The 20,272-nt window shown below is 28.0% G+C and overlaps 1 protein-coding gene across 1 annotated transcript; it reads left to right on the top strand.

Moving 5' to 3' along the window:
* Positions 1–334: 334 nt before the first annotated feature.
* On the top strand, positions 335–17,986 carry LOC132941044 (T-box transcription factor TBX10-like). The gene is made up of 9 exons (XM_061008893.1): positions 335–844; positions 6,454–6,667; positions 7,750–7,866; positions 8,017–8,173; positions 8,324–8,479; positions 9,043–9,110; positions 9,653–9,783; positions 14,780–15,002; positions 17,419–17,986. The coding sequence occupies exons 1-9, from the start codon at positions 739–741 to the stop codon at positions 17,561–17,563; spliced, it is 1,317 nt and encodes a 438-aa protein (XP_060864876.1). The 5' UTR covers positions 335–738; the 3' UTR covers positions 17,564–17,986.
* The last annotated feature ends 2,286 nt before the right edge of the window (positions 17,987–20,272 follow it).

The raw sequence follows: 20,272 nt of genomic DNA, 5'->3' as shown, positions 1-20,272 counted from the left end.
AAATAAAACTGTTCAATAAATATCGTAAAAAATGTCTACCACTCAATATACTTAACTGCAACTACTGGAAAATGAATAAAATCGTATAATAGGCCTATACCGGTACATTAGGTACAGTGTTAAAACATTTAAACATTTAATGCATGGGAGGGTGTGTTCAAAAGGGGGAACGAGAGGCTGGATCGAACAAAAACAGAAGGGGAACTATATATGAGGACGCCCAACCCACTTAGCCAATCCGGAGCACAAGCCAATCCCTTCAACGGTGGGCTGTGAAATGTGTGAATGATGAAAAAATAGTACTACGGCGACGTTAAAAATAAAACGATTTTAGTGACGGGAGAAAACGGGATGACAGAGAAATAGACCAGTATTGGTGAAAGGTTCGCGAGTTTCGGTGTTGTTTTTTCGGCACCTTTAAAAATCTGTCCTGTTTAAATATACTATATAGCCACGCGCGTGTTGACAGGGTGATATTCGTTTGTTTTGCTTTGAGTTATCTGTTAAATTTTTTTTTTCCGGCAATAAAAAAATCATCGTCCGCATTTCACGGTGTCCAATGTACAATAATTGTCCTGTAAATCAGTCGCGGACGTTTTACACTTTTGTTTTCCCATAGTGATGAATATCATTTTTTAAAATATTTTTTTGCCACCGAATAAACGGTTGATAAACTTTTCATAAGAGTGAAAAAAAAATATCGGTGTTGACAAAATAAGTGTTCAAGGGGTGGTCAGCATGCACCCGTTCTATAATGCGTATGGCAGTGGTGGGAACGTTGAACACCTGTATGATGACAATTGGGTAGCGCCACCAACCAATACACCGATGAAGGATATTGAAGGTAGGCGCCAAACTATATTATGTTTTTTATGCTTTTTTTATTTTTATGATCTTACAAATGTATATATAGGTAGGTACTTTAGAACATTGCATTGTTTCGTTAGTTATGTATAGATTCTGAAAATATACCAAATGAGCTTTGGCTAGACCAAATAATATTCGTTATTGAATTATATTTATTTTTATTATACGATATAGTAATTACGCATATCTTATACACCCAGTGTTTATTAAGCATAAAAAATCAAACATTTTAAATAATTAAAATAATAATATCTTTAGTAACTGTATAATAAGTACAAACAATTTTCGTTTACTTTCTGTACTTATTAAAAATATGCGAATTCTGCAAATAAAATAAATTGTCAAAATTATATGTTTATATATTTAATCTACGTATTTGTGTAAAATATTTTAATAATCTGGCCATCCGGGTGTGTAACAATAACTTATTGGTATGACTACCAATGAACAGTTTAATAAAAATATAATGTACCTATCATAATATTGATTCAAATATTAAATGTTTAATATATATTAGGTTTAGCTGTAGGAACTTAATACACATATATTTTATAACTACATAACTTTTTAATATAATTTAAAAACTAGATAACGACGTTCGTACAAAATTAATAATTTTAATAAATTTCTTATTTATATTTTTAATATATTGACTTTTTTACGATAATACATTAATAATAATTGGAAAATGTATTATGTTTATAATATATAATATCTACCTATATAAATTACTAATAAATAATAATAAATTCCTATGAAATATTATAATTAATTTAATATAGGTACGGGTTGTTATTTATTAATGTATATCGTAAACTATAGGTGCATACAAATAAGTTATAGGCAGCCTACATATAATTATCCATCAGGTATACACTATTATATATTTATCTATTCTAATTATTTTATTTTAATGTATAATAGAATATTGAAAAAAGTTCGCGTATCATCAGTTAATAGTTATACACTATATTAGGTAGGTACCTATAGTATAAATGTATAATGATCGATATAAATATTGTAGAAACCTACACATTTCCAACGTACAAGTCCATATAAATTATATTGCATATAATAATAGCCATTATGTGTGTTATAATATAAGGTACCTACTGCATAATTGAAAATTTGTTTTATTTTAATTTCAATCGTTTCAATATATTTCCCTCAGCTTAACAACCTATATACCCCTCGATATGTAACCAACAAAAATCTCCATAAAGACCTGAATCTACCGACCCTCAACGACCTGGCCAAATCTCATCACATCAAATTCTATTCAAAGCTATCTACTATAGCACTCCAATCCATTAATGAAAAGACTATCATCTGCCGCTCACATACCCAGAAGGTTAAAAAGGAAATGGGCTAGGAACCTGCTAAAAGCATACCTAATAATATTAACTTAAACTATTGTCACTTGTCAGGTGGCACCGCTGCTCCCTATTCTTACCCAAACGCCATCGTCAAATTTGTCATCAGGTTTACTTATCATACATTTATACCATGTTTGTATAGATTGTAAATATATTGATTTATAAACAATAGTAAAAAAAAAAATTTAATTTACACAGTTTTCTTTTTATCAGTAAGAAAATTGTATACTTCAAATTTCCATTCTCTCAATCTCAATGTACCTAAATATACTATTTACTACATTACTACGCATACACCTAAACATATAATACATAATCCAGTGTCTAATACGTTTTTATAAAATCTAGGTTAAAGCAAACTTTATTACAATTTCCAAATTATTATATAGCCATATTATGTCCATATATAATGACTAAATATAATTATACTGTTTCATATTAGTTTTGTCGAGTGTATTTTAAAATTAATTTTGCTTTTTATCTCTAATGGCAGGTAATTTTAAGTTCAAAATTAAAAACGAATAAAAATAAGGAATATCCTTTGAATTTCTTAAGAATATATTTATTATATAATATTATTATAATAATTATTTATAACAATTTAAATCAAATGTGTAGATGTATATAATATATTAATATGATATTTTGCAGTGTGTTATACAGAAAAATATTTAATAATTTAATCTAATATTTATTAAGCTCTATTTAAATATTCAATTTTATTCAATTTGGTTTTTGAGAACATTTTTATTTTGTTTTTTATAATAAATACCTACTTATTAGTTATTATTCATTAGTCATTGATTAAGAAATTTTTACAATCCCTATACGGATGTATGTCTTTATTTTCAATTGAAATTGAACCGTTCATTTAAACTCATAATTTTGTATAAGATTATGTTTTGATTTTAGAGATACAATATACCATTATATACGTATAGGTATTAAATACATATATGGTTTGTTTCGTATCTGTATTAAAAATGTCGAAAATACTAAATTTTTTTTATCAATTATATAAGTGATATAATTTTGTTTAATACATTATTTAAAATACAAGTGTGCCAACATAGAATTTATACTACACCTTCAGATTAGAATACATAATTGGTGTTCTGCCAATAGGTTTTTTAGATTCAAGTTCAATCAATATAATATATGAACAGAAATATTCATATTATATAGATATGGGTATCTATAAAACCCTAACCTAATATATTTTCAAATTTCAATCATATAGGCACTTAATAAAACCTTACGATAACTCAGAATAGGACAGGTTTGCCATATAAAAAATAACAAAATTAAAATATAGTCAAAAATATTATGCACATATACATAAGTAATCTATAATCTATAGGTACATCTATAATAACAACATCGAGAAACCTATTATATAAAATCAATGGCCAGTCTGATATTTTCCTAATGCAAATCCTCTGGGCACCAAAATTTGCACACATATCCTTAGGCTCTTGGAGGCGTCGTAGGCTACTTTTCATCCCGGGTTCAACCGTAAATGTTGATACCCATATACATTTTGTTTCAGTTCACGAAAATTGAATATTTTTTTTGTATATACATATAGGATTGCCATTGGTTACAGAAAATAAAATAGTTATTCAAAATCATAAAAGTGACAAAATCTCATATAAGTACAAATTATAATATTATTAAAATCTATATAATATTTAAAATGGCTTAGAAATTACTGAACCAATTGCACCAATTATTGAACACATATTCTTTGAGCCTCTGCAGGGAGTGTTCATTATTTCATTTTTAAACTCCTAAATAGTTTTCTCACACAGGAATTTCGTTTTAACTAACGAAAAATTCACATATTTTCATTTATATTAAGATTGCATTCGAAAACTGTATTAAAAAAAAAAAAAAAATTAATATTTAATTTAACAAGAGCAAACTTTGGTCGGATTCCGCGAACCAAAGAACACTAATCCCGAGATAAACCTAAACAGCACCGTATTTAACAATTGTTCATTTTATTCCCGGGAAAAGTGGTTATACACTTATACAGCTAGTATAATATAACTTACGAAATTATTAGAGTAAATATTGCTTTCTTATTGTATCTTATCAACTTAGATTATCATCAACATTCAACACGTATCCACATTATTCCTTATTTTAAGCTTTGCTTCTGCAGAACGGAATGACAAAGCATTTTTATAGAAAAATTACCATCAGTGAAAAACCTAAAAAGTTTTATGCATTACTATACATACTTACATACATATTATTTTATCTAACCAAACCTTACCTTAATTTTAATATTTTATTAAGTGCAGTGATCTATTATAGTCACAATAAAATAAATCATCAACTTCATTAATCTTAAAAATACTATACAGTAAAAATGTATTTCATTCAATAATAATTTAATTTAAAGAATCAGTTTAGCTCTACATTCAAAACATATACGATATGATTTAGTTAATACCAAATTTTTTTTATTAGAAAATTCCTTATTTCACCTTGATTTAAGATCAACTTAAATAGTAATACCAATCCTTATGCCCGTGAAGTATAAGTATAAATTTTAATAAAATATCATAGATTCATTATTTATACATTAAATGTATTATTATTTAGAAATTTAGATTAGTATATATCATACTTTTTAATATCCACTGAATAATAATTAGTAATCAATACAAATAATCTACCTAATAATTATCAAATAATTAACAGTGATTATGTCGAAAAATGAAGAGATATAATATACCTACCTTAAAATGTCTGGTAATTTATTTTTAATAAAACGGTTTTGGTATTTTTGGTATATTTTGTATTTTTACTTTCCGGACGTCCCTCGTAGTAATATATATATATATCCACCAGTATCTAATCAATAAAAAATGACTCACCTTATTATTAGATATCATTACTTTTGTATCAAAGTCTAAGTACAATATTTGGATACTCATTAGTTACAACTTACAATTATTATTTAGGCATACATATAAAAAATGTGAAACCTTATAGTTATAGATATAACTAATACTATTGTTTAATACCACGTATAGCTAACACAATGAGTTATCTTTCCTATTAGAAGGCCTATTTCCTAGTCGTTCACATGTTTAATTTAAGAGTACCTACCTACTACAATTGTTCTTATTATTTCGCAATCGTCAATATTATGTAAATACGAAGATGTAAGATGTGTTTCAATTAGTGAAGAGCCTGGAGTGGTCATGACTCCCTAAACCCACTTTCCTTATATCCGGCTGTGGTGATTGTATTATACATGTATTTTTAATCAAACATCATTATTCGTAAATATAGGTAGAGATGGTAATTATTTCATAGAACAAAACATAGTTGCTTTTAATATGTATTTACATTTAGTTTTAGTATATATGTATATAGTGTTAGGCCCACGCCTAAGGCGGCACTTTAGTAAGGGGGTGGAATTTTAAAAATACTGATAATATTATATTGTTAGGGGCGGCAAAATTTGATTTTGCCTATAGTTCACTATTTTCGCTTAGGCCGGTCCTGTGTATACCTGCTGTCTAACTACCGTTTATTGAATACTATTTTATTTTACTCCTAATATTTTATTTTAACATAACCTTGCCAATTTTGTATTCAATTTATTTACATTTTTAATATCAGTATAATTAGCTAAATTATTTAAGTTTTATCAAAAAATTCATTTTAGCAATAAATTTCAAAATATATTTATCATATTTTCGTATCATAACAAAACTAGCTGCCAAAAAATTACACTTAGAAATGAAGACTATTCACAAATAATTTTAAAACTCGGATATTAGAATTTAAAAATGTATTTGGTTATTTATATCTGCGTTTAAAGAAAAGAAAATGTTGTTTTAGTTTTAAATATATATTTAAATAGGTGTAGCCAGACAGATATTGTTCGTAGTTTTTTTTACTTTTTACTGGGTAAACTGCCTTAAACTACCTACACTCTTACTGTCTTAAACCAATATTTAAAATATTAAAATTAATATTATATATGACTGTAGCAGTGTAGCAATTCTACTTACTAATAATACTATACAATACAAAATAATTTTAAAACAGTTGAGTATAAATATTATAATAATCTAAAAGTTTCATCAATGATATACATTTAATAGTACGTATAAAATAATAAAAACTAATGTGAAATTATGTTAGTTGTAAATTATAAAAATAATAATAATTTATTTGTCCACAGCATGTTTAGAAACTGTATCGAGTACAAATATACAAGCAATTAAATCAACTTCTCATCAGTCATATTTATCACCAGATAGAAAAAGATTAGATGTAGTGACCAACAGTCAAGAACATCCAAAACTTTCTGGAGTAGGAGCCGCGTTAGAAATGAAACATTTATGGGAAGAGTTTAACGAGCTCGGTACAGAAATGATCGTCACCAAAGCTGGCAGGTAAATATACAACTATGTTAAAATAAATACTTAGTTAATTTGTATTAATACATAATACTATATAGTATAATATACAATATACATATTATTATATTTTACTATTAAACAATTAATGGTATTTTTTATTTTAATCAAATAAGTGTAGGGTCATAAGATAACCTACCTAAAAGACTGATATACCTTTTTGCTCTGTTCCGAGTTTAAATATATTATATTTCTCTGCAGCTAATATTAAAATTCTATTAGTTGTAATATTTTCAGGATCAGGTGTTGTACAATATTTATTGAAACATATAAAGTGAAAAAAAGTATTTTCCTCATTTAAATTTATTAGAGCCTTCTAATCTAGTCTTGTATATTTATACAATGTTTACTTTAATTATTATAATATGATTTTACTGATTTTAGTAAGTTCTTACATGGCATTGATTAATGTGATATAAATACACGTTTCTATATGAATTTAAAAGGGAAACATACAAGTTCTTACTATAATACTAGTTACTACACATACAATTTTTTTTATTTATCTATAACTATTTGAAATTGTTTTTTATAAAACAAATCTAGGTATATTTTTGAAGCGTCATATCGGCGCCAAAGACCGCAGTGACGAGTGCCAAACACTCAAACTATCGACGCTTAAACTATACGCTTATATATTATCCCAATGTAAAAAATTAATACTTATCTTTTTCTAATGGAAATCATCTAGCAATATGCGGAATTATGATACAGAATCTTATATTCACAATTCAACCAACTATTATATTATGCATACATTCCTGCTTAACCTAAATTAATGTAAACATATTTTTGCAAATTATAGAATTAATTAAAATTATAGTTTTTTTCATATATAATTCATAAATATTATTTTTTCTTGATAAATCACTTGAAATTAGAAATTTTATTTTCTTTAACTTTGGAGACATGAACGAGTGTATCAGAGTTTTACCATTTTATCATTATATTTAACAATAGTTCAACATCTTTAAAATCTTAGATAATATACATAAATAAAAAATGTAAGTATAAAATGTGTAAGCAAAAATTAACAAATATAAATTGATGTCTTACAGAAGAATGTTCCCTACATTCCAAGTCCGATTGTATGGTTTGGATCCAGTAGCAGAATATATGCTTATGATGGATTTTGTTCCTGTAGATGATAAGAGATATAGATATGCATTTCATAGGTAAATATAGATCTATATAGTTAGATTTTTAAACATTAAGAGAGATATAATAAATCAAGGACAAAATGTTTAAGTTAGATTTCTAAATAATACTCACTTTAAGTACATTTGATGTATTCCTATGGTACCTAAATATTATACATTAAATAGTTCAAGCTGGGTGGTCGCTGGTAAATCGGATCCTATATCACCCCCTAGAGTACATATTCATCCAGATTCACCGGCGTCTGGAGGACAGTGGTTGAAACAAGTCGTGTCATTCGATAAACTAAAGTTGACCAACAATCAAATGGACGACAATGGGCATGTATGTATAAAATAATAAATGTTTAAACAGTATAGGTAGTTGACCATAATCAAATAATTTTTACCCGTTACAGTATAAAACTGCCCTTATTTCACGCCGTTTCAGATCAAATTGTTTTTCTTTACCTATTCGAAAATTGTTTTTACTTAGATTATCCTTAATTCAATGCATCGGTACCAACCCAGATTCCATGTACTCTACATTCCAGGAAGAGATGAAGGCTCTTCAAATTCCACAAACAATTTTAAAACATTTATGTTTCCAGAAACCAAATTTACAGCTGTCACTGCTTATCAAAACCACAGGGTAAGATAAATAAAAAAATAATTAATGAATTAAAACCATTCAAAATACTTCTAAATAACTAATGATGGGCTACGTATTTTGTGAAACATTTCAACTTTTTAACTATTATACATTAATTAATTATTATACTTATATCATAAATTATTGTATCAGTACGTTTTAGCTCAATGTGTATTTACTTCCTGCACTCTATATACAATCAAATGATTTCACTTCTAATAAAATTACATTCATTTTATACCTTTTTATTTGTTATCAACTTACTATTTGTATTTTCGAAAATACCTACTACCTTCTAAATTGTCTATTACTTATTACATTTTGCTCACTCACTAACAATATTGTATGATTGCAAATAGTGTTAATTTTGGCTTAATACCTACAAATACAGTCGTTGAGTTCAATTGAGAAAATGAGAAATATTATATATGATAAATAATAAGTATAGTTTAAACGAAAATTACAATATATTTAAAGTTCAATTTTAAATCTATAAATGTGGATAGCTATTCAATACAGGTACCTATAGAAAAAATATATTTTATTTAACTTTTTTTTTTTAGATAACACAGTTAAAAATTGCTAGTAATCCATTCGCAAAAGGATTCAGAGACTGCGAGACTGAAGAATGGTAATATCATATTAATATTTGATGCGTTTGCATTTATTTTAATATCTAAATTAAATGGACCATTATAAAAGCTTTGTGTATAATATACGTTTGATATATTTATTAGACTAAAGAAGCTACCAGATTATAAATCATGACAGATTTTTTTTTCCATTCTTCATTCTACCCTCTTGGAATGAGCCCAAGCGTTACTAATTGACACCGGTGTGCTATACCGATCTTAAATATACATATTATTATACATACACTAGTAAATTAGTAGTACATTTCAGAAAAAGGTGTATATAACACAAGTCAATTAAAAAAATCCCTGTTGCTGGCAATCATTGTAGGTGTGCTCATGTAAATTGGCACATAAATAGCAATAAATGTCGGTTTATATGATTTTTGGAAAAAAATTTCGTTCTTATTTTATACTCGACACATTGCTTTAAATATGTGAAAGTGTGAAACATGTGTGTGTGGGTGTGTGTATGTGTGTTTAATTGTATTTTTTTTTTTCTGAAGGAAGTTAAAATTATTTTTAATTTTTTTTCATGCAGTGGCCCTATGTCTATTGATAGTGAACCACAAGCCGCCAATAATAAATCGCAATGCAAAAAAAATGTCACTGGAATCCATAACAACAATAATTGCGTTCAGTTCCCAAATAAAGAATCAACAGGAAGTTTGGGTATGTTTTTTTTATTTATATTTTGTATATTTTCATTAAGGAATTTAAATATAGATTGATGTTTTACCGACAAAATTAAAATAATGTTTATATTTTAAACGGCTTTTTTATAGACCCCATATGTATTTTATAACGCAATAAAACGAAGCTTAATATATTTAAATTAAACAGTTGGATTACTAAAACTCGATATTAGTTGAAAATATTATGTACAAGTTGTGGAAGACAATAATACAAATAATAAAGTATCTAATGCAAAATAATGTTATTTTGTAGTTATTACAATGAGCTTTTAAAACAATACAGTTTTTAAATCGAAAAATTATCCTTCTAAAGTAAATTAAGTATGTGTTAATTTTCATATCTCTCTCTTATTTTTAATTCATAGTTTTATCATCTTGATAAGTGTTACTAAAAAACGAAAACCACAGATCTCGAAAAAAATTCGTAAAAACCTTAAAATCTAAAATAAAATATACTGAAATATAGTTAGTTGATATATAATTGGTAAATCACCAATAATTTATACTAGTCGGAGTCAATTAATCTTAGTGGGTCTAAAATGTTTTTACTCTTGTTATATATTTATTTTTAATTTTTTAAAATAGAAATATTTAACGCACCTTTATACCTACTGTAGGTTAAGTTAATGTAATATAGCTGATATATGTATACCTATCCAACTCACGTTTGGTGTATTCTTTAATCGTTGTAAGCTCAACGCCTTCATGTTGAAATTAATGTTTTAGTTTTTTACTCTTAGTTGCTATTTAAATCATGTCCATCGCTTAAAAACATAAAAAACAAAATTTTAAATGACAAAAAAACCTATATTATACGCAGCGTTGTACACAAAATGATGTTGCTTGCACCCGAAAACTGTCATTAATTATCAGAGTTGTCTATGGTAGTCATTTATCATAATATTTTCGGGAAACGTTAAATAGGCATACCACCGCTGACGTTCCGTCGCATTAGCAGTCTCTCGTCTGTTTCTAAACGAGACAATTAAAAAGTATCTCGTGCCTATGTCAGCTGGCTCTGATTATTTAGAACTGAATAGAAAATTGTAATAATCAACTAAAGTAGAAGAAAAATAGTTTAATATAATAACAATTTCAAATTTATTTTCAACTATATATTATGGAAAATTGATAGTAGATACATTATTTATCACTATCTATGTACTTCTTTATTCTAATATTGGATAGGCATTATAGTATGTCTACATATTTTATCAGTTGTTCCTTACCTATTATTAACATTGTTAGGTATATAGTGTATATTTGATAATTGAAATAGAATTGAATAATATTATGCCTTTATTGAAAACTCGTATTAGTTTTATAATATTTTGTATTCAATACACCTAAAATTAATTTATTGTTAATTCAATTTGAACAACTTCAAAAAACATAGGTACCTATTTAATATTTATAACTGACGACTATTATTTTAACTATGATACATATTATTATTTACAATAAATTTACCTATTTAAATAAAATATGTCATTTAATAATTTATTATAGTAAAATAATCATGACATTCTTAAAAATAAAACCATATAAATATATTATTCTATGTATATCTATTTAAAATAGGTAAAAAAAATCTTTAAAATCTATGTTCATGGGTAGTAAACTAACATATTTAAAGTATAGTATAATATAATTAAAGTCAAACAAAATTATTACCATACAAATTTAAAACTTAATTAAATCGTTTAGATTGGAAAATAATAATAGTTGTGTATACGATATTTTTTAAATATTTGTGTATTTTACTAATCTTGTACAATTACAACTTTAACTAATGAAATGTTTAAGTAAAACGAGTGTATAAAGTTTTTTTAATAATAAGAGTTTGTCATATAAGTGAAATTATTTCTATTCTGTTTTGTGACTGCCGATGGCAGGTGCCAAAACAAAATTATATACGACAAATTAATTTAAATTTGAAAACAGTTGTCACTGTGGTGTGGGTATCGTAGTAAATTTATTACTGTGCCACCCGAACGTTTATCCGAACAAAATAACAAAATAAATTAAATATCATACATAATGTGTATAAGTATAAATAAAAATATCTTTTGTAAACTGAGTAGCGACGTCTATGTCAAAATATGTGTGACGCTCGTACCGTTTCCGACAGCAGTCCTCACCACATCCCTCAGTTCATTTTTTACAGCCTAAATTTATGCCAATAAAATATATACAAATATACCGGTTAAAAATAACGATTTTTTCCTTGATTTGAAAAAAAAATCTAAAAATCCTATCAATCTCTTTTCTTAATCCTACACCACTTTGGACCTCGACCGCATAAGTAATTTGTATTGAAACCAACTGACTGTCAAAGGACTTAAAAAGTTATTTGTCTAATTAGCAGAACTTATATATAAAAACAAAAATAAAATGTTCACATCGCAGAATATAACACATTTGTCTGAACAAAACACAGTAATGGTGTGTATTACAATTATATAATAATAATATTATTATCCCACCATAATAATAATAATAGGTATGTAATTTATTATATAATATTTAATAAAGTGTATATTGAAATATTATTCATTTCATGATCATAAAAAATAATAATATCATATATTGTGTTATAAATAGGCATTTGCGTTCAAATTGTATGAAACGAATGTAATGATTTGAAATGTAGTACTTAATTTTTGAAATGAAGCAGTTATCCTTTGTATTTAATGAAATTATAATATGTGCGTATATAACAATTTTGTATTCGTTCAAGCGACTGACTGGTCGTCCCTATTAGAATGATAAATGTGCATCATACTGTCTCACAAATCATCGAGGTCACGTAGACGAAAATCCTACTGGATCAGCTAACGCTTAGGAAAAAAATCTACCCATAAAACATCTAGACATACTAATTACGTGTCGTTAACCTAAAAATAAAATTAATGTACCCTTAATATTTATAAATTTAGGATTTATGTTTATAAATAATTTCATTTTAATATTCGAGGAACCTTTTTCCAATTTATCATGAAAATACAATATACTAATTGTACAGAACCTTAAGTCACCTAGTAGAGTTTATCCGGTTATTGTGATCTGCAGTAAGTAGGCATATTGCAATTATTTTTTTTTTTTTTCACACCGCTAAAAATTGTAATTAAATAATTTTACTAAAAACATGCACGGCGTATATGGCTATTAATTTGTTACTTAAATAATATATATATTATTTCAGTTCATGTTCTCATAAATAAAATAAGAATAAATTATTAGTTTGTTTAAAAATAAATTAATACATATATTGAATATCTTAAGACTATGAATGCTAGAGGTTCCTACCTATTTTTTTTTTTGGCACGAACGTTCCTTAAATTTTAGTATAGGTACTATTTTTTACAATCTTCTGTTGTATTAAACTGAATCAACAAAATAAATAAGTATCCGATATTTTGAAAGTATTTTTATATTCTATTTAGTATCTCTTTAAATACACAAATATTTCAAATATTTTGATAGACAAATGAGAGGTAAACCTTCGTGTGAATAACTCGTAATAATATAGTAAACATTTTTCAATGAACTTATAAAACTTGGAAACTGTATCAACCTATTTTTTCCCATGGGATTACAACGGTTTCGAGTGGTTTCCGATGTCCTAACCGTGGGTACCGATTTTGAATCACTAAACACGTCAACGGAATGCGCTACTTCTATACATTTTTCATCCACTAAAATATAATATTGTAAAGTGGGTAAACGCATGTACTATCAAGTACAAAAACAACTGATTTCAACACCTTGTTTTCGGTATATCTCACGTAACTTCAGCTAGTTACGCGCACATGTAATAAATTGTTTTAAATAAGTATTTAAATTCTTCGATTTTATAAATTATAAGTTATATATTTTGTTTATTTATATAATGATATTCGGTAACGAATTTTGTAGAATTAATTTTTATTTTTCGGATCACAATATACCTACTATCAGTTTTTCTAGATATTAATAAAATAATATGTTTTCCATATATTGTCGTACATCAAATATTGTATGCAATGAGGTTTCTTTAGTTTATATTTCATATTTTAAACTCTTCTTTTTTCGTTGCATTTTTTTTATTTTGATAAGTTGTTTATACTTATATATTTTAAAATTTTAAAATTTGAGTGAAATAATGTGTATGTGCATCATGCATAATATGGGTTTAATAATTTATATTTTATTTATATATTTTCGATTTGGTCAACCTGGACAATTTTTATTTTGAATCTGTAAGGCATCAATATATTTCGAAGATTTATATATATTTTTATTAATCTCATATAAAATCTTACCTATATAGCTGAATCAAAGGGATGGGGTACATGCAATTTGCGTTATAAAATATTTAAAAAAGAACAATAGTTATAATATTATTATAGTTATGGATTCATGAGTTGGTATCTATTACGCAGATATTTTTTTGAGAATATTGATGTATCTAAATCAAAATTTGAATGAGTAGTTGTTAAGTTATATAACGCTGTGTACTAAGGATAATATGGCTAAGTGGTAATAGGTAAAGTAGATATGGGTGCTTAGGTGATTTGAAAATGATAGTAATCAGTAATTAATTACTATAAATTGATCCATCAATATAAATAGTTTGTAAAAACGTTCCAATAGTATAATAAATATCAGATCATTTGCTAAATAATTTGCAGTAAAATGGGGGGGGGGGGTCCTATTTTAAAAAATAGAAGTTTGTATCGACACTGAAGTACAAAGCACTCCTTAAGTGGTACAACAAATATTAAGAATTTCAAAATATGGTGTAGCTACCTATACTTAAAAAATAAAAATGATAAAGATGAGAATTTGATTAAAATATGTACTATTAAAGTGAAAAATAAATTTGGGCGTGCTTAATAAATCATCCTGTTTAATAATATGATTGTAGAAACATAAATATTGAAATTATATTATATATTAATATACTCGCGTGTGTGTCTTTCTATCCACAGGTGTGATGGAGAACATGTACAACAGCGACAGTTCGTCATCTGCTTCGCCGCCACACATGTCCGCGCACGGTCAACACCAAATGCCTCTGAATGCAACCACAGCGGCGACCACCGCAACCGTACCGGTCACGCCTTACCTGAGTCAAGTGTGCAATTACGGGCCAATATTCGCGTCGTCTGCGTATGCACATCATAACTACTCGCCGTTTCACGGATATGACAGGTAAATGCTTACGAAATACTATATTGTACATACTATAGTGTTAGAGTATAGGTGTTACATTATATAACATATCTTGTGAACAAGTCAATGAAAACAATTAACTCGAGATACATGTACGTGTACGTGCGTACAAATACTTTTCCGTGATTGGTTGGTATACATGGTAAGCTTTTGGTATACCAGAGCGTTATACGTTCTTACCACAGGCTTGACCATGATACCAGGTTAGAATTTGAAGTTGGATCCAGTTGATCTTTTCACGTGTACACGGCCCTATATTGATAGCATAATGAGAATATATGACGTAAATAATATGTTACCAATCCTAACCTATTTAACCCATATTAACCGATGGGAAACGTTTGTGAGACCGTTCATATAGCGAACGCATCCGGTCAATATATGCACGTAAACGTACACGTATGTAGTGGAAACCCACCTTAAAGCCGGGTTCACACTTCACCGTGACGTGTAAAATAATTACGGTTACCACAGTTACCAAACGATACCTCATAGTTAAATATATTCAACTTTTGACCGTGTGGTTACATTTATGTGCGGAAAAGTGATAAAATAATATTATGTTATCATCAGGTATTCATATCATTGTTATTGCATTTTGGTATAAACATAAAAATACGAAATCACACGACACGGTGAAGTGTGAACACGGCTTTAAGTTAAATCAAGTGAGCACAAGATCGTTAAGTTAGAAGTTAATAGTTAATAGATACCTATACGTAAATTTAATACGTAAGCATTTTACACGTAAAAAATATTAACTTAACTCGGTTTAAAAATATTATTATAGTTATTTTTTCGGAAACCTATCTATTACAACCAGTTAAGAATGATGGTGCAAAAATTAACTGTCCGAAATCATTTGATTTATGGTATAGCCTTACGGAGTTCACAATTTTCGGTGTTGTATACCCACACCCACAACGCTTATAGTTTATACGGCGCTTATAACAAATTTTTCATTTTTTTTTTGAAATCCAGGTAAATCGACTCTTAAAAATTATAGTGTAAAAATAATTCTGACATCCACTCATGGTGGTTTCACATAACAAGTCCAAGGGGAGGGATGCTTTCGATTTTAGATGTCCGAGGGAGCGAGTGACCACGCCGGGTGTTTATGAAACTACCATACATTTAAATTAGCTATAACTTTAAAATAAGTCTGACCGCCAAATTCAGACTTCCCCATCGTTTTCAGCATGTTTAACTACGTAGGTACGTTAAAATAAAAAAAAATTGAAGAAAAAGGATGTTCAGTAAAACAGAAAAGTTCCAAACGCCTGGTAAAATATTGCGTTGTATATACGAATATGTAGAATACCAAAAATCGTGAACTCCACGAGGCTCCCACTTAAAAACTAATGATTTCCAGTAATCAATTTCTACAACATCAAGGGTTGAGCCCTTTACCTCCCCCCCCCCATCACGCCCGTGTATATACCTACACACAGCCATGAACACTGAGGTGACAGTATAGCATCATCTGGTCCCGTAACCAGTGATTAGTCCTCAAAGGTCTGGGCACTGCATACATATCAATGTCTCCACCACTGACCTATAAAAGCTACTAACTTGTATCTACGACAGCCACCACACTGCATATAAAGACGAATATTGACTACCTAGTGATTTAGTATGATTTTGTAAAATACCAATGGGAATAAATTAACTTATTTGATGAATGACTACCAAAGACAACAACGAGGGGTCAAAATTAGCGCTGGAATCACTGTAGCGATGAAGAGCGTTACGGTGGCGCTCGCTGATTGTCTATATATACCTAATGGCTAATATAAATATATATACAAATCGTAGTATACTATAATAATATTGTCACTGTCGGACTGACATATGAACTCTAATTATACGTCACAAATCAAATGTACCGTGCGAACAAAATAATTGTGTCTATTAGTATACAGAAAACATGGTAGGTACATCTTTAATCTTTATCTTCTAAAACTTAGAACTCTTACTTAGAAGTAGTTAATTGGACTGTTGTTGCTGTTTTGTAAATGTAACCACATTTGTATTCGTAAATAAAATAATGTAGGTAATGGATATAGAAATTAGTTTCATATATTGATATTTAAAAAAAATATTTTGTTACAAAATATGTAATAATATTAAGTGTTTTATTTTATTACAATATAATATACAAAATCAACATTTACATAACACATTTAAATATAATTTATATTATATAGGTTAATATGTACCTAAAATAAAACGGTGGGTATTGATTTCCCTGAGTTAGTTCATTACAATCTAAATGTTATTGGTTTACGCAACAGGCATCTTTAATAAAGTTAAATCAATTATAGTAACAAAATATTATTACGCATTAATATCAATATGATAATACAATTTGTTTTTATATTCCTTACCAATGTAGACTACATCAAAAGAATTCTAACACTGAAATAGCGACCGGATACCACATGTCTTACCAGCATCATTACCACCATAGACCTTCCACGTTTCATGGAGCTCAAAAAACATCCAATACATATTTGCAAAATGATTACGCGCCCAGGTAGAACGCGTTATCGTCGAAACAGTAACTAATTAGAGTAATATCTATCCTTATTAATGTACATATATTATGTATAATAGGTATTTGTAATTATTAAGTCTTATAAAATCAATTTAGATGGAATTAAAATGTGTATATAATATATTTATAAATTATAAATCGGAATTGTATACTTGCGTAAATACGATATAGAGAATTATAACGTCTAATTAATTTTATTTTAATTACCACAATTAAAACTGTTAATAAAACAGAAAAGACACAAATGACGGTTGTTTGAAAATGTAATTAATAATAATTAATAGTTTTAACTACCTACTATAAATTATAGGTTTTAACTATATAAGATTAAGTAAGTTCCAGATTTCAAACTATGTATTTTCTATCGTGTTATTATTATAATTAAATTATTAGTGTAGTATAGATAATGATAATATAATAATTGTATGAACGTTAATGATAATATTGTAATAATATAATACTTTATTTTTGTAATTTATTCGTTGTATTAAGATCGTCACAAATTTGCAAATATGATTTCTTCATAATATTCTGTCGAGCTTACTTCGTTTGTGTTCAACTTCAACAACAAAGACATTTTACTGTTGAGATTTAATTAAATATCTTCGATATATTATGATTATAATATTCTACTATTATACATATATTATTGAAACAAAATAGCCATTACTGCAGCGTGGTCCCGATGGTTTCGTTTCTGGTTAGAATGTTAGATTACCTATGAAATACAAAATATACAAGAAACATGCGTCGAGTCTTGAACACCCTTATAACATCTTCCACGTAAATGTGTTGCAATGACTGATGGCGGGTGGGTGCAGAGGTCGCGTGTGCCTGTTCCCGATACCACCCGTGTGTTTCCCGCAGCCCATTAAGGGGTAGAAATCACTATACCTCTGTCCCTGCACAGCCGTTGGAGTCTAAACGATTTCTACAAGGCGACGGTTTTGGTTTCCGTGCACTAACGTTTAATCATTATCGAGGTCGTCAGGGACTCAAAACATAACATATCGTCCCGTGACTATTTATTTTAATTTCAGAGATTTATTTTTACATAAACATTCGGTCCAAGAAAGAATATCAATCTGCAATTCAAACTCAAATACTATACCATATAAACCTACTTATATATAAATATTTTTTTTTCCACTAAAGTCGAAAGATTAACTTAGTTACCCACGTATATTATTTCGTTTTCATTCAAAACTCCTATTAAAAACATATATTTACAATGTTTTATTATCGTTATAACTTATAATTATTATTAAGATCAGGAGATTAGATTAAAAATAGTTTAGTAGGTACCAATTATAGGTATCATATTTTTTTTTTGCAAAGGTTTAGTCGGATCATACAAATTATAAACTATAGTTAGTCGTTAGTGTATGGTTTGTTTTTATTTTAATGACAACCACATTGAGACGTCATCAAGATCTGCGATATAATATAGATTTTCTGATTTTATTTACTTTTGATGATACCGCATGTACATTTTAACGTCACTGCTCACACCCGTAAGTATAACGCTTTCTAGAATATTAAGTATATTAGGTGCTAATATTAGTGTTGGTATAAACGGCACAATTGTAATGCGTAATAGCCGTTAAAATACTTATACGACTTGCAAAGGGCATGACGATATACTACATTAAGTTCACATGTCCGCGAGTATTGAAGTCGTACTACCAACCATGTCAACATAAAAAAAACTTCAAAAGAACTTGTTTTATAGGCTCAGTTTTTATTCTATAATATTATGGTCATATAAATATGTTTTTATTGCGTGCTGTTTCAACTCACTATTTCGATTGTAAAGTAGGTAGTTTTCTAATAATCAAATTCTAGAATTGTATATAGTCGATAATTTATTTATTTACAGATATATCCGGTACAACTTTACATAACTATTACACTATGTATAAGTAGGTATAACAATAATAACATTACTTATGCTGTACCATATCTGTACCTGAATAATATTATTAATTATTATCATAATTCAAATAACTACCTACATGAACAGAGTAAATAATAATTACCTGTATAAGTATAATGTATAATGTATTATACGTTTATGTATAATATATAGGGACATCGGGTGGCCCAACTGTGCCAACTGTGTACTACTACAACAGTTCCTTAGTACCATTAGTACATATAGTACCATTAGTATATATTATATATACCAACTTCAACCGACGTGTAACTGTGCAACTGCAGTGTATAAGTACCTATATAGGAATACTGGGAAAATATTACCAGACCACTATAAGCAGTATTTGTAATAACTGAAAAACAAAAAAATCAAGGAATGTCTCGGGAGTTGTTTGAACACTCCTCGGGGTACCTGTATGTAAAATATATCCACGTATGTATTATTAAAAACATTTAATTGGACGTGTTTATAGCTAGGTATATCATAAGCACGCTACACGCCTATGCACATTATATCATACAACTAAACAATATATACTTTTTGCAATAATCGGTATTTGGCGTAGGTACTACCTATATAGTTGTGCTAACATGACGTATACTATTCAAAATCTCATCATAATATTATTCTCTTTTGAGCAGCGCACACCGACGTGTTATTATGGTCCATGCCAACGAAAATATTGGGGTTAATAACAAACATGTGCCGCCTAGGCGGTGGCCGGTGGCTGCTGCTCCGGCGGTGGTGCAATGCGCG

The sequence above is a fragment of the Metopolophium dirhodum genome, chromosome 3 (assembly GCF_019925205.1).
Source record: "Metopolophium dirhodum isolate CAU chromosome 3, ASM1992520v1, whole genome shotgun sequence".
Taxonomy (NCBI): Eukaryota; Metazoa; Arthropoda; class Insecta; order Hemiptera; family Aphididae; genus Metopolophium; species Metopolophium dirhodum.
Note: the sequence above shows the minus strand (reverse complement) of the source record. Positions and strands in the feature narration are given on the sequence as shown.

Coding starts and splice junctions, on each gene's coding strand:
- LOC132941044 (XM_061008893.1), top strand. CDS start 739: ATGCACCCGTTCTATAATGCGTATGGCAGTGGTGGGAACGTTGAACAC. Junction 845..6,453: donor ACCGATGAAGGATATTGAAG/GTAGGCGCCAAA, acceptor ATTTGTCCACAG/CATGTTTAGAAACTGTATCG. Junction 8,480..9,042: donor CTGCTTATCAAAACCACAGG/GTAAGATAAATA, acceptor TTTTTTTTTTAG/ATAACACAGTTAAAAATTGC.